This window comes from Heteronotia binoei, chromosome 2 (assembly GCF_032191835.1).
Source record: "Heteronotia binoei isolate CCM8104 ecotype False Entrance Well chromosome 2, APGP_CSIRO_Hbin_v1, whole genome shotgun sequence".
Taxonomy (NCBI): Eukaryota; Metazoa; Chordata; class Lepidosauria; order Squamata; family Gekkonidae; genus Heteronotia; species Heteronotia binoei.
This window is the reverse complement of record NC_083224.1, coordinates 89,768,904-89,782,432: the sequence shown is the minus strand read 5'-3', so window position 1 is coordinate 89,782,432 and position 13,529 is coordinate 89,768,904. Positions and strand designations below refer to the sequence as shown.

Below are 13,529 nucleotides of genomic sequence, written 5' to 3'. Positions count from 1 at the left end.
AGCAGATTTCTCTAAATTGCCAAAAGATCCAGGAGAAAGGTTGAGGTTGGCTGACATATCAGTCTGTTTGCCCTTTGCACATGAAAACCTGCTGCAGTTCAGCATCCTGTCTCCTAAGGAGCCTTCTCCCAACATATGACTGTTTTTGTGGTGGAAGAGAAGAGCCACCTTGGCTGAAGGAAGACTCCTTAGGCTATAGGAACTCACTCCAGCCTATCTGTTGAGATGGTTAGAGAGCTCAGGTGTGGCAAGTGAATAGTGAAGGGAACCATGAGATCAAGACAGTTGTAATAGGCAGTGCCCTCCCAGTTGCTAATGTTTGCGAACAGTAATTGTTTTCTCTTGTTAAGGACCCCAAGTGCTGAACTCTCATCCTCCATCAAAGCTTGCGTCCTCAGCTCATCTTCATGGTTCTTCAGCTCAGCCTTCTCCTGCTAGCTTGCCAGAAGGCCAGATCCACTACCAACCCACAGAACTGGAATGTGCACCCATCCAGAACAGCCCCTGGAAGGAGACCAGTCTGGATAAACCTTATGAGAAGACCAAGAAATCTTCTGAGCCTAGCAGTATATCAAGGTCAAACCAGTTCACTAGTCCAGCTCCCTCTTCTTTTGGTTCAGCGCCTCTTCTTAAAATATGTCTGTCAGAGGCTGAAAGGAATGATCATGCACCCTGTACACCAGCAATATCAAGGGTAGTGTAATATGTCAGTTGACTTCGAACTGTCTGCTGCCTGAAAGTCACTGGTACAAACGTCATCTCAAGACTGCATTTCAGTCTCCCCAGTCTGTAATATGAGAATGAATAACAATACTAGTCTTCTTTATAGGGATGCTGTAAAATTTGTGGTAAACTGTATGTTGGCTTTCAGCACTTAACCAAAGTTTTATTATTGCTTATTTATCCCAGTGACAAAAAATGAAAACTTGCTTTGTGGGTTCCTTTTCTTGGTAGCACTGTTTTGTTTCTGAAGTCTTGTCTCTAGTCTCTTGTTTTAGCTCTTCATAGTAGCAGGTTGGGAAAATGCACTAATAAAGGGGTGGGTACATTACTGTGGTTTGCAGTTAGAGATCAAATTAGATGACCCTTTGGTCCCTTTGAACTCAGTGATTTCTTTGGCTGGGTCCAGACCAGCCAGACCAGCACTTTAAACCAACATAGGGACAGCTTGCAGATGGATAAAAAAAATCAAATCTAAACACTCACATCTGCTTCCTGTCCCACTCCTGTACTCACTCCGTCCTTAGGCATCTCAGCCATGGCTCAAAAAGCTACCACTTCTGAAACGGTAGCAATTTTTAGTGCCGCATGCCATCCACCTTTCCAGCATATAAATGCGGAAGTGAGCAAGTGAGGCGGATTGGTGGTGTGAACCGCCAATCTGCTCTAGGCACTTATCAGTATTCTTTTTTTTTAAACTGCCTAGAGCGCATGAGTGCAGGACCGCTAAAATGTTTGGAAAAAAAGAAATGCAAACTATGACAAGGGGATTGTGCACAACAACTGTCTGACCAGACCAAAGTGCCTCCTGTATGGGAAATGGATGACTCACACAGGAGCATCTGATCAGGATTCAGCTGCTCCATTTTGAGCCAGTCCGATTTTAGAGAGGCTTTTTGGCTCAGTCAGAGATCATCCAGGGAAGATCTCTCTGGGCTGCTCAGAGTCTTCTTAGAGAGACCCATTTAAAATAAGACAATAAGTGTCTGGAGTTTATTATTATTTTTTAACGTTTGGATTCTTTGTCACAGTGGAAGTTGTTAATGTGAGACAAAATACAGACATTTTCAAACTAAATGTACATTTCCACCAAATACAGGCTGCACGGCTACATAGCAAAAGGCATAAATGGAGACCGCACTTTAGCATCATGTGTAAAAAATACCTTTTCAGACTTAGCTAAGTGGTCCAGTTAACTGAATGAGAGTAGCTGCCTTTGTGTGCATACTTGAGTCTAGTATTCTTTCCCCTTACTCTTTTTGCCACTCACGGCTGATGGGAAGTGAATTCAGTGCTAACTAACCAGAGCCTCTTATTACTTAAAAAAAAAGGTAGTCCCCTGTGCAAGCACCAGTTGTTTCTGACTCTGTGGTGACGTCACATCACAACATTTTCATGGCAGACTTTTTATGGAGTGGTTTGCCATTGCTTTCCCCAGTCGTCTGCACCTCTCCCCCCAGCAACCTGGGTACTCATTTTACTAACCTTGGAAGGATGGAAGGCTGAGTCAACCTCGAGCCGGCCACCTGAACCCAGCTTCCGCTGGGATCGAACTCAGGTCGTGAGTAGAGAGTTTGACTGCAGTACTGCAGCTTTACCACTCTGCGCCATGGGGCTCTTATTATTTGGCTTCTAGCAAAAGCTAGTGGCTGTTTTGGCATCTTCTCATTTGTTGCTGCCTTGTGTTTCCTAACAGTAGTCCAGGCCTGATTCTCCAGCCAGCACCCAGCTCTACAGCTCAGAGGATAGCTGAGCCACCTTTGTGCCACTTTGTTCCTGCGAGGAAGATAGAAGCCAGGAGACAGGCTGGTTCCAGTGCCCCACCTACACCAGAGTTCCTGGGAAGGAGAGGACAATCCCAGGCCATAAGGTACGGTACAGCCATGAAGTAAATGGGTGTCTTCAGCACTCAGTTACTAGAGCAAGCAAAAACAGCACATATTTGCAACTGTGGTAATCTGCATAACATACACAGGTGATAGGATTGGGTTTTTCTTTTTTCAGATAATTTAAGGTACTGGTGCAGAACCTGGATCTAACAAAAACAAATAAACCAGCAGAATATCTCCCCCCCAGTAGGGTTGCCAGCTTTCTTAGTGGAGGCATGGTGCCCTGCCCCAAGGCCCCCCTGCTACCAATCAGCTGGGTGGCAAAGGGGCTTGCCAGGACAGAGAGGAAGCCCAGATGATGTTGTGGGAGATGTGATGACATCACTCATGGCACACACAGGGAATGATGTCATCACACAGGCAACATCCACACGACACTGATATTTGGGTAGAAGACAGGATATTGCAGCTTGATAATGCCATTTCTTGTGGATCACCAGAAATGCCATCTCTGCATCACCTGGGCCTTGCTCTCTCTCTCCTGATAAGATCCCCCTCCATCCCCTGCCAGTTGCCAGGAGGAACCTGGCAACCCTACCCCAAAGTAACGCCCTTTGGCTGGCTTACTGGCAAGAAAGGTCAAAGCCTGGATTGAATACAAAATGTTTCTTTTGCTTGATTTCACAGAGCAATATCTGAAAGCCCACTAAATGTTGTGACTGAGCAAGAGTCTGAATTTAGCTGGCCCCTTTCAAATCCCAACCCTCTAGGTATTATACCACATTGGTTTGTTATAACAGGGCCTGCCAGGGGTTTCTTCTGTTTTTGTAGCCTCTACCAATTAGTGGCTTGTGTTTGGCATTGTGGGTCATTATGGGCCTCTCTGCTCAGTTGTATCAGTGACACTAAACCTACTTAGATTCAGGTGGGCTACTTCTAACCCACATACAACTCTATCAGCATTGTCTATTATGTTTATGTCCCCATAGTTTCGCTTATGAAACTGCCAATTACATATTCATAAAATACTGGCTTATTCTGTATTGTTCTTTTATCTCGTTTTCACCATGAATGCCAGTTGGATTTTCTTTGTTATTCTGCATTGCCATTGTGTTTACCAAGCACATCTATATGGATTCCTCCCCCCTTCCCCTTCTGCATTGTTTTTCCTCCCTTCAGTACTCAGTTTGCTTTCCGTTCACTGTTTGCCTGGGCTATTTGAGAGTGGTTTTGCAGAGCGTTTCCCTCGCCCCTCGCTAACAAGCTGAAGCTAATTCAAAAGCAGACATGTTCTTTCGGATTTCACACCCACACACACCCAGAGGCAGCCTGATGCCCCATGGTGCCCTAGGCAGACTCACTGCCTGGTGCCCCCAAAGTGCCTCCACTTCTCCCCACCCCCACAGCTCCGTGCCCCCCGCACCTCCCTGTCATGCCTCCTTCTCCTCCCTCCCTTCAGACCCTTCCCCACCCCATGTCAATTTCAATGCCGGAACCAGCTCTAGCGGTCTAAAGTCCCCTCCTCCCTGGCCAATCACTCAATTGCGGGTAAAACTGTGCCACAGGGTCAGGAGGTGCTCACAGTCTGTCAGGGGGTGGCAGGCAAACTAGGTGCTTACCTGGGGCACCAGGAGGGGGGTGGGGAGCCTCATTTGGCACCCCCACCATCCCGCCACCCTAGGCAACCACTTAGTTTGCCTAGTGGGTGAGCCGGCCCTGCACACCCATTTCCAAGCCCTCAGATGCCACTCCTCCACCAACACTGAGGTGATTCCTCCCATTCCTTATTGGTCAGTTTCATACTGGGCTTGTTCATTGAAATAGGACACTTCAGTCTGGATGCACTCTCGGGTAGCCTTATTTATTTATTTTTGACAAGCTCATTAGTCTATCAAAAGACTTCTACTTGATCACGATCACAAAGACTATGGTGGCAGACTTTCACTAGCCAAATCGCAGAGGAAAAAAAACTTTAAATTGTGTGTGTGGGGGGGGAGTTTACAAGGAGCCGCACAAGCTTTAGTTCCCTGCTGGTACTTCTGCTGCTGCTGCTTCCCTTTGATAAGAAATGGGCCACTCTGAGTTGTTCATGTCTTTTATGATTGCAAGGTGTACAGTAAGCATAGGGAATCCCTCCTGCCTTCCATGATTATGCCAACTTAAAGAACTCCTTTAGGGCAAATATCCTGCAGTTACTCTTAAAATAGCTACATTTGGTTGGTTCGCCTTTAGGACGAGAAAATTAGCCTAAAATGCTGGAGTACTTTTCTTTTAATGGCCATTGCTGTATATTTTTCAATTTTAATAATATAATACTTTTTATCATGTTTTACAGATATCTTATGGATATGTATAGTTATCCCTTTTGTTTAAGATGCTGGTTTTTGCCGCAAACAAAATCTATCTGAAATCTATCTATTACCTTCTGAGACGGGCTGTGGTACTCTCCAGGGCATGGGCTGAGAGGCAGCAGAATGCCTTTAAGCTAAAAAGTCACTTTGGGGAGCTGCAGGATGAGCCCCACTCTGCAGAGTAGCAAAGATGTGCAGGGGAAAGTGGGTGCCAGCAGCCCCCCTCAGAAATTCTCCAAAAGCAAAGAGAAGGGAGGGGGGAAATCCAGGTTCCCACATGCAAGACTGGAACATTTGGGAACAGAGAATTTCCTTGTCCTTGGCAATATGGAAAATGAGGCTTCACAGCTGCTTGTCAGTTTTAAGAATTCCACCTTTTGCCTGTGTTGAATTAATGTTAAAAGGCATGTCCAAACCCTGAATAAGGAGGATTTAAATTGAAGGTGCTTGCTGGATGGTTGTGAGCAGCTGTGATAGGACAATCGCGTAAATTAAAAAAAAAACACTTTGAACTCCACCTCCCATGTCACAAGTGATGTGTCCACTTTAATTAGGAAAAAAATGTGGGCTTTGCTTATAGATGCAGAATGCATACACAGAATATACAGAAAATAAACCAGAGGTTAAAAAAAAAAACAGTGCAGAGGGAAGGCATGCAAATCTAAAGTCAAGCATCAAGGCTTGACTGCTTGGATTCTCTGGAGAAAGCTGTCAGTGCAGAATGGGTCACTGTTACATTTCTAAAGATCACATTGCCTATTTGATTTTTGTTGACGTTGACTTGAAGTTCAAGATCTGTGTTATGTTTTCAGAAGGAAAAGTCTTAATTTAAAAAAAAGAGCAAACCCCCAAAAGCTTTCTTTAACTATGCTTCTCATAATTTTGGTGTCAAATTGGATAGGAAGTTACTGGTTTTACTGAAGAAGATATATTGTTCAGAGATACATTGATTTGAAAACCGACGTTCATGTGCAGTATTCCAGCTGGCTTAACTGGATTTTGGGAAGACAGTGCCTTAATTCTGTTCTGTGAGAGAGCCAGGAGCTCTTGACATGTGATGTTTAACTTGATCCTTCTGGTCATAGAATGTGTTCATCTCGGGAAGGTTTGGAATCACGTGGAAGAAGCGCACTGCCAAGGCGGCGTCCGACCTACTACACTGTCACTGTTCCTGATTACTGCTTCTTGGCACCCAAACCCAACCCAGCCATCAAACCCACCTATCGTTCTGCTTCAGAAGACAGCAATTCAGATGTCTCCAGCATCTCCTACACAACGTCAGCTGGCAGCAGCAGCCCTGACATCTCTTTCCTGAAGCCCATACCCCCAACACCCATGGAGGAGCCTTTGCAGCCATTCCAGAGCCAGGTCTGCAAGGGACATGAAGCAGAATACCACTCTCAATGTCCTCAGAAGCTGCTGTCACCACCGGGCTACTTCTCTGCCATTGAGTATGCACCTGAGTGTCTCCTGCCTGCTGGGAGGGAGCCCTGCTATGGCCGACCATCCTTTCTCTCTGCCAGCTCTGCCCACTTTGCCTACAAGGAAGAAGCAGTGCCATTGAGATTCCACAGGTCAATTGTTTCCCAAAGCAGGGTGGTGCGAACACCTTCTCTGAAGGACTGCCTCCCTTGCCCTTCCACAGGCACACGAGTATTGTCCAAGTCAGCTGTGACAGAAGAGCTAAAATCATGGCATGAACGGACCCGCTTGCGCAATGCACGGCCACACTCACTGGACCGGCAAGGTGCTTTCCGCATGCGCAGTGGGCCAGGTAGAGAGTTGCGCACTGTGTGTTCCATGGGACAGCAAACGCAGGTAAGGACTTACTTAAGGCTGCCAGTTCATTCATTTCTGTCTTTGCCCTGCCCTGGAGTTCTAGCTATTTCTAATTTAATACTGGTTGGATAAGAAGCTAAGATGCCAGACATACCAGCCTATATCTGTAGAATCCCTTTTGCCATAAGCAATTTATGAGCCCAGCCATATAACTGAAAGAGGCCTTGAGGAGATGGATTATCTGGGCTCAAAAGAAACAGAAACTGAACTTTCTGAGATTTGCCTGAGCATGGAGAAATGGAAGAGGAAGGCTTTGAACTGAATTTCATTATCAAGCCACTGCATTGTCTGCCCCATAGTGCATGAGTCTCTAAGGCAGGATTCATGTCATGGCTGAGCTAGTGGTTCTTCTTTTGATTTCTTTAGACCATCATGGGTTGTTCCTCTTGGCATTCTGGTTGCCTTCCTTGTTCTGATAGCTTTGCAGAGGTGGGGGAAGTACTATGATGGTGTGGGAAAGCAGAAAAACCCACTTCCCAAACCCAGGTCCAACCACTCGTGTAAGTGACCAACCAGGAAGTCCCTGGTTTAGTTCTCATTTATGCTACCAGCTCCTTAGGTGATATCTTTGGCAAGCCGCTGCCTCTTAATCCTCAACATCCTCAACACATACCCACCAGTTATGGGGCTCTGATAGATTGGCAGTAAGATTGGCAGTAATATATGTGAAACAATTCAAACATTCTGAAGTGCTGCATAATATTGCTTATTGTGTAATACGTGGGATTTTTGGGGACCTGCCTTTGAGGCTATGTTCAGGGCATTTCCAGGGTTGCTAGCTTGAATTTACAGTTTGTCATCAACTAGCTCAGTTCTATGGACTTATGGAGTAACTAGTGCTGAGCCAAAAAGATGGGGAATACTTTGGTAAACATTTCCACCACCCGCAAGAACTCCACGCTTTCAGTGATGGGGAGGGTTCAGCGTTTGCACATTCTCTTCTTGTTAGCTTAGGGTTGCCAGGTCCCCTCATAACACTGCTGGGGGGGGGGTGGATTTGGGAGCATTCCATCATGGGCAGTGACCATGCAACGTGTTGCAGTCACCTGAAATTTACATAATCACATTGGCGACACCAGGGGTGATGCTCTGGTTTTTGGGCAACACTCTATTGTAAATTGTCCCTCAAACCATAGAGTTTTGCCCCCAAACCAGTGCATCCCTGATGCGATGATGTCACCATGTCAGGGATGCTGCATGGTGACATCCCTGTATAGGAAATGGTTTCCCCCTCTAGCTAGCTGGTCCATGGTGGGGAGAAGCCCCTGAAACTGGGGATTCCCTGCTTGGACCTGGGGACTGGCAACACTATCTAGCTTCAGAAAAATCCAAACTCACTAAAGTCCTCCAGCTTCATATGAACCCTTGGCTGGGTGCTTGCTAGACAGGGCCCACTGTGGCTGTTATGTGGCAGATACTTATGCTGCTTTCCATTCCTTTGTCCTGTAGGTTGATAGGAGGGTACTGCATTCTGAGAAATATGTGTACTATCTTACCCACTTTGGGAAATACTGTCAGCAAAAGGAGATGCTTGTCATGGAGAACACTGTTCTTGGCTTAGAAAATTAGGTCCTCTGTCATATATGCAAGAGTTGCACAATACACACAGACAGTTCTCTCCTCCCTGGCAAAGGGCAGAGGCTGACTCCATGCCCTTCGATTCCTCTCTTCCTGTTCAATGCCTGCTTCCTTTCATTTGGAAACAGAGCAGTGAAATGTTAATCTCTGTTGCATTAGGAAGTAACTGCAGAAGCAAAAGAGATTTTCTCCTGTATTGCAGATGAAATACATGTATTTACCCAACCCATCTTCTGACAAATGATTGCACATCCAGCTAGATAAATTCCTGGGGTACATGCTCATTGTTAGGAGGCCTGGTCTTTGGATAGAGGGGCCAGGACTTCCAATACACGCTTGCTTTCACCTCAGACATAAGAGAAACCATGTTGGATCAGGCCAATGGCCCATCCAGTCCAACACTCTGTGTCACTCAGTGGCCAAAAAAAAAATAATTTACACACACACACACACACACACACACACTGGCTAATAGCCACTGATGGACCTCTGCTCCATATTTTTATCTAACCCCCTCTTGAACCTTTCTATGCTTGCAGCCACCACCACCTCTTGTGGCAGTGAATTCCACATGTTAATCACCCTTTGGGTGAAGAAGTACTTCCTTTTATCTGTTTTAACTCGACTGCTCAGCAATTTCATCGAATGCCCATGAGTTCTTGTATTGTGAGAAAGGGAGAAAAGTACTTTTTCCTCTACTTTCTCTATCCTATGCATTATCTTGTAAACCTCTATCATGTCACCCCACAGTTGACGTTTCTCCAAGCTAAAGATCCCCAAGCGTGCTTTGAACAGTTCATTAACACAGATACATGGAGAAAAAGGAATTTTTTTTACCTAACTCAGGGAAGTCATATTTTTTTTCTGAACTTGTCATTTTGCAGGTGCTGGGCTTTTGGGCATGCATGGACAGGCAATGTGTGAAAAATGGTCAAAAGCTCTCAGACTTTTGCTATATGGTTAAGAATATCAGAATTATTATGATATCCTCATGCATGATGCTTTACAGAATAAGACAGATTTCGTACTAGGGCTTGTTCCAGGTGGAGAGCTGTTTTGCCCCCAGCACTTCTCTCCATTTTCGCTCAAGCTGTTGTGGAACTGCGAGTTGGCGTGCCACTTTCTCACAGCAAGTAGAAACTGCTTGTAAGAGAATCTTGCTTGCTGCAGGAAAGCAGCATGCCAATTCACAGCTCCGCAGCAACTTGTGCAAAAACGGAGAGAAGGGCTAGGGGGCAAAACGGTTCTCTACCTGGAACAAGCCTAGTGTGAAATCAGTGTGAGTTTGACACAAAGGAGAGGACACAGAAATAGAGGCAGGGGTAAGTGGGGGAGGAATGTTGCAGATGGGTAGGCTTGTGACTCTTCAGCGACAGAACAAAACAGTATCTAGTGGAAATTCAGAGACTAACACAGTTTATTCCAGCATAAGTTTTTATGAGTCAGTGCTCACTTAATCAGATGCATGAATTTATATTAAAAGGCTGAACATCACAGAAAGGTGAGAGCAGGTGGATGGAGAAGTGCTGCAAAGGGAGACCATTTTAAAACAAGATCCAGTCCAGTGAGAATGGGAGAGAACCACACCTGGCTGTTGATAGATAGGCGAAGTAGGATTAACATAAAATCTGATCTAGGAAAGTACAAGGTGAAACATGAAAAGCTGATCCAATAAGAAAGTTTTAGAGATATAGTTGAACTAATTAACATATGTAGGGGTGGGAATAGGCAAGATATTATTACTGTAGTGAGTGAGAACCTGGTGTGGGGGAAATAGTTTTGCAGGAGAATAGTGGCTTTTAGATCAGCAGCAGAATGCCCTGGCAGTATGCAAGTACATTTGGGTGGAGAGACAGTTCCAGGCATTAGAGGCACCCAGAGAAAAAGTGGCAGTGTTGTTTGAGGGCACCCTTCAGAGGACTGAGTGAAGGACTGAGTGAAGTTAAAGAGCAAGGATCTACTGGGATGTGAGAGTAGAGTAATCAGCAAGAAGGAGAAGTCAAAGAGAGCTTGGAAATCAAATTGTCAAGAGTTTTGGTAAAAGAGATGGTTGAGATAGCAGGAGAAAACTTCATACCCTAGGAGTCTGGAGGTGAAGGGAAATAAGATGTTAGAGATGAAGAAAGAACCAAGCTTTTGGGAGTGATGGAAAAAGAGATGCATTTGTTTTCTTCAGGCTCCTTCCCTACTATATTCAATGGAGTGACATCTGGTGGAGAGAAGAGATAATAATGGAGGAGATGCCAGACTAAATCGGATAGAATCAAAAGGATGACTGTGGAGAGACTGAACAATGTCAACAGAATAGTCATCCTGTCAAGTGAGATGGAAAATAGTTAAGAAGCTGAACAGGAAATGGGAGAGAGTGTGGTACAGAGATAAGAGCAGATAATTTTATCATTGCGGAAGAGTGAGGAGGGAGTTAAGGTGAGGAAAGCCTTAGTAGGATATCAGAGGTGGAGAAGAGGTGCTGAGGATTCCTAGATTTGGTGCAGATGAAGGACGTGAATGAGAGAGAGGCAAAGAAAGACTTAAAGCATTGCTTAGCCTGGTGGATGGTAGACAAGAAAGAAGAAACAATGAATGTATAATGAACAAAGTTAGCCAGCTCTTGTGTTTTTATCCAGGTGCATTCAGCTACATGAGAACATAAATAGATATTTTGAAAAAGAGAGCAAGCTAGTGCTTGGGATATATGATTCATTGGGAGATTGGAGTCATGAGTTGAGAATGGGAATTGTTTGAAGGCAGACATGCAGATCTAAGGGGTAAGCAGATGAGAGAAGGGAGAAGTGAGTGCAAAAATTCTGCGAAGGTCCTGGAATCGCTGGATTCCAAGGAACAAGTGAATCAATGGATTCCAAGGAACAAGTGTGGGGAAGGTGAATTATGTGCAATGATACAAGGTGATGGTCATTCAGAAGGTATTTAGAGAAGTCAGAGACAGTAGTTCTTGGTGAAGACAAGCTGAAGATTGCTTCAGGCAGTGTTTGGGAAAGTCAATCCAAAGGAAGCAACAAGCTGCTGGGTCAAAGGAAGGAACATCATAGATGTTGAACCCACCACCAAATAAGGCAAAAGTGTTATCAGAGGCAAAAGAGGCATCAAGGTCAAAGATAACTGTAGATTGAGAGGGGTAATCTAGAACTGCCACACAGAGCTGCAGAGGGAAATAGATCTGGATGGAATGAACTTGAAAGACTGTAAAGCAGTAGGAAGGCGATGTGGGCGCAAGTTGGAACTGGTGGACTTTGAGTGTTAAGAAGGAAGCCAGAATCATCACCATGGACATCAGGGTGAAGTGAGTGGCAGGAGGAGACCTCTCAAAGAGAGAACTTGAGGTGTGCTTGGTCTCTATAAGCACAAATACCTTGGAGAATTTGAGAGAGATAAAGATCTTAACATTCACCTAAGAGTAGGAGATCTTTTCCGCAATTCAACAGATGGTGCATTCTTTTTACTCTTTTCTAGGCAAGTCTAAACATAATATCAATAATAGTCCTGGGCCAAAAGCTGGCAGCATTTTAAACACCTTTAACTGAGCAGCCATGAATGGAAAGAACAGCAGAGATTCTACTGGAAATTTTACTTTTATATAGCTTAATAGAGGCAACGTAATCAGTTCTATCACTAAACATGTAGTTTGTCACATTTTCCTACAACAAAATGGCAGATAGTCCTCTAGCAAGTACTTTTGACCTTTTCTTAATGTGAGAAATAATTTCTAATGGTAGCAGTCACTACTGTGGAGTTGTGCTATTGCAGCAGATTAATTAAAGGCTATCTCTTGAACCCTGCAGGTTCCTCGTGTGCATATTCTGAAACGCTCTCCCGAGGGAGCCCCTGTACAGGTCTATGTGCCGGAGAATGGGGAAATCATTACTCAGGTCTAGAAAGCTACTTACCGCATCCACCTCACAAAATCAGGCATTGTCAGCAGGCTGACTGTCTACTTGAAGGCGAGGTCGTCCCAAGCCAAATCTTGGCATGCTCCTTGACCTGCTGTTCCTTCCTGCTACTTGAATAGAAAAACTAAGATCCACACTGGAAGCCACAGGAGATGACTACTCAGCCTTTTCCTTTTGTTCCTGTGCTGAACTCACACAGTAGACTTGTCTTGGACAGCTGTGTTTCTTTTGCTGTGGACTAGGTGGAATACACAGGACAGCAAGAACCAACTGTGTTAATATTTGTTTGTCTGCCTATTTATTCACCTGTTTACTACAGTGGAAACATTTTGGGATGCTTGCGACTTAGGAGAGCAACATCAGCTCAAAAAATTTCAGATAGCTGCTCGGAAAGGAATCAAGCCTTACCACATGGCTTGACTCTCTCCTGTGGAAGTGAGATGTATGTGCTTTCCCAAATATTCAATTGTGGTTCTCTCCTCTATTCTTACAAGCTATGTGTTGGCTGCTAGCACATCAGGCCACACCAAAGAAACTGGCAAGTCTTCTTGAGTGCAAGTTACACTCTTACCAGTGTGCCATGTACTTTCATTCATAACTCCTGCCATCTCTTCGGTTCTATACCTGAATCACAGATGCCTTATTTTCAGTTTTATTGGAAATTTCTACTAAAAAATTGACCCATTTCATGGGTGAAATCTTGCTCTTTTTGTATGTGTCTAACCCTAACCTTCATTATTTCTTGGAAGGAGGAAGAGTTTTTCCGTATACAAAGTCAGTCACTGTATTTAGTAATCTCCTTTTCTTACTTACCAGACAACTAGTTGTCTTACAACTGACAAGATGTCTATTGTTCTAATGAGTTATAACTAGAAAACAGCTGCTATATACCAACTTTGGATGCCAGGATGGTCATGCTGCTCTCACAGGAAGTTCCCAGATCCATTAACACAACAGAAAAGGGATGTGTTCTATCCAGGTTTTCAGGTGTCTGGTGTAATATTTAATTCAACCATAGCCTGGCCTAGCTTACACATGACCAAGTTCCTAATTTTTCTGACCATCCTAATTATCTTATTACAAAGATGTGACATTTCTTACAGAAACCAGCCTTGGTCCAAACAATTTAAATCACATCCTTGTTGCAACCTTGGGGTGGGATCAGATTTTCTGGTCTTCTCATAGTATTTCTGAGTTTAGATAGGTTAGGGTTACCAGCTTTTTTTAAAAACAGGTCTCCCATTCATTTAACAGCTGCGTGACCAGCAGAAGCTGTTGTGAAACTGCTATTACATCTACATTGT

At 44.5% G+C, this 13,529-nt stretch overlaps 1 protein-coding gene across 5 annotated transcripts in view; it reads left to right on the top strand.

Annotated features, from left to right (window-relative positions):
* The window catches only part of INAVA (innate immunity activator), a 65,854-nt gene extending 52,642 nt beyond the window's left edge, over positions 1–13,212 (top strand). For 4 of the 5 annotated variants that reach the window (XM_060231572.1, XM_060231568.1, XM_060231570.1 and 1 more), the window contains 4 exons: positions 351–576; positions 2,417–2,590; positions 5,986–6,718; positions 12,118–13,212. In XM_060231572.1, coding sequence (XP_060087555.1) covers positions 351–576; positions 2,417–2,590; positions 5,986–6,718; positions 12,118–12,210 — 1,226 coding nt within the window. In that variant the 3' untranslated portion in view covers positions 12,211–13,212. The remainder of the gene's footprint in view (positions 1–350; positions 577–2,416; positions 2,591–5,985; positions 6,719–12,117) is intronic. The other variant, XM_060231573.1, reaches the window with a different exon arrangement.
* The last annotated feature ends 317 nt before the right edge of the window (positions 13,213–13,529 follow it).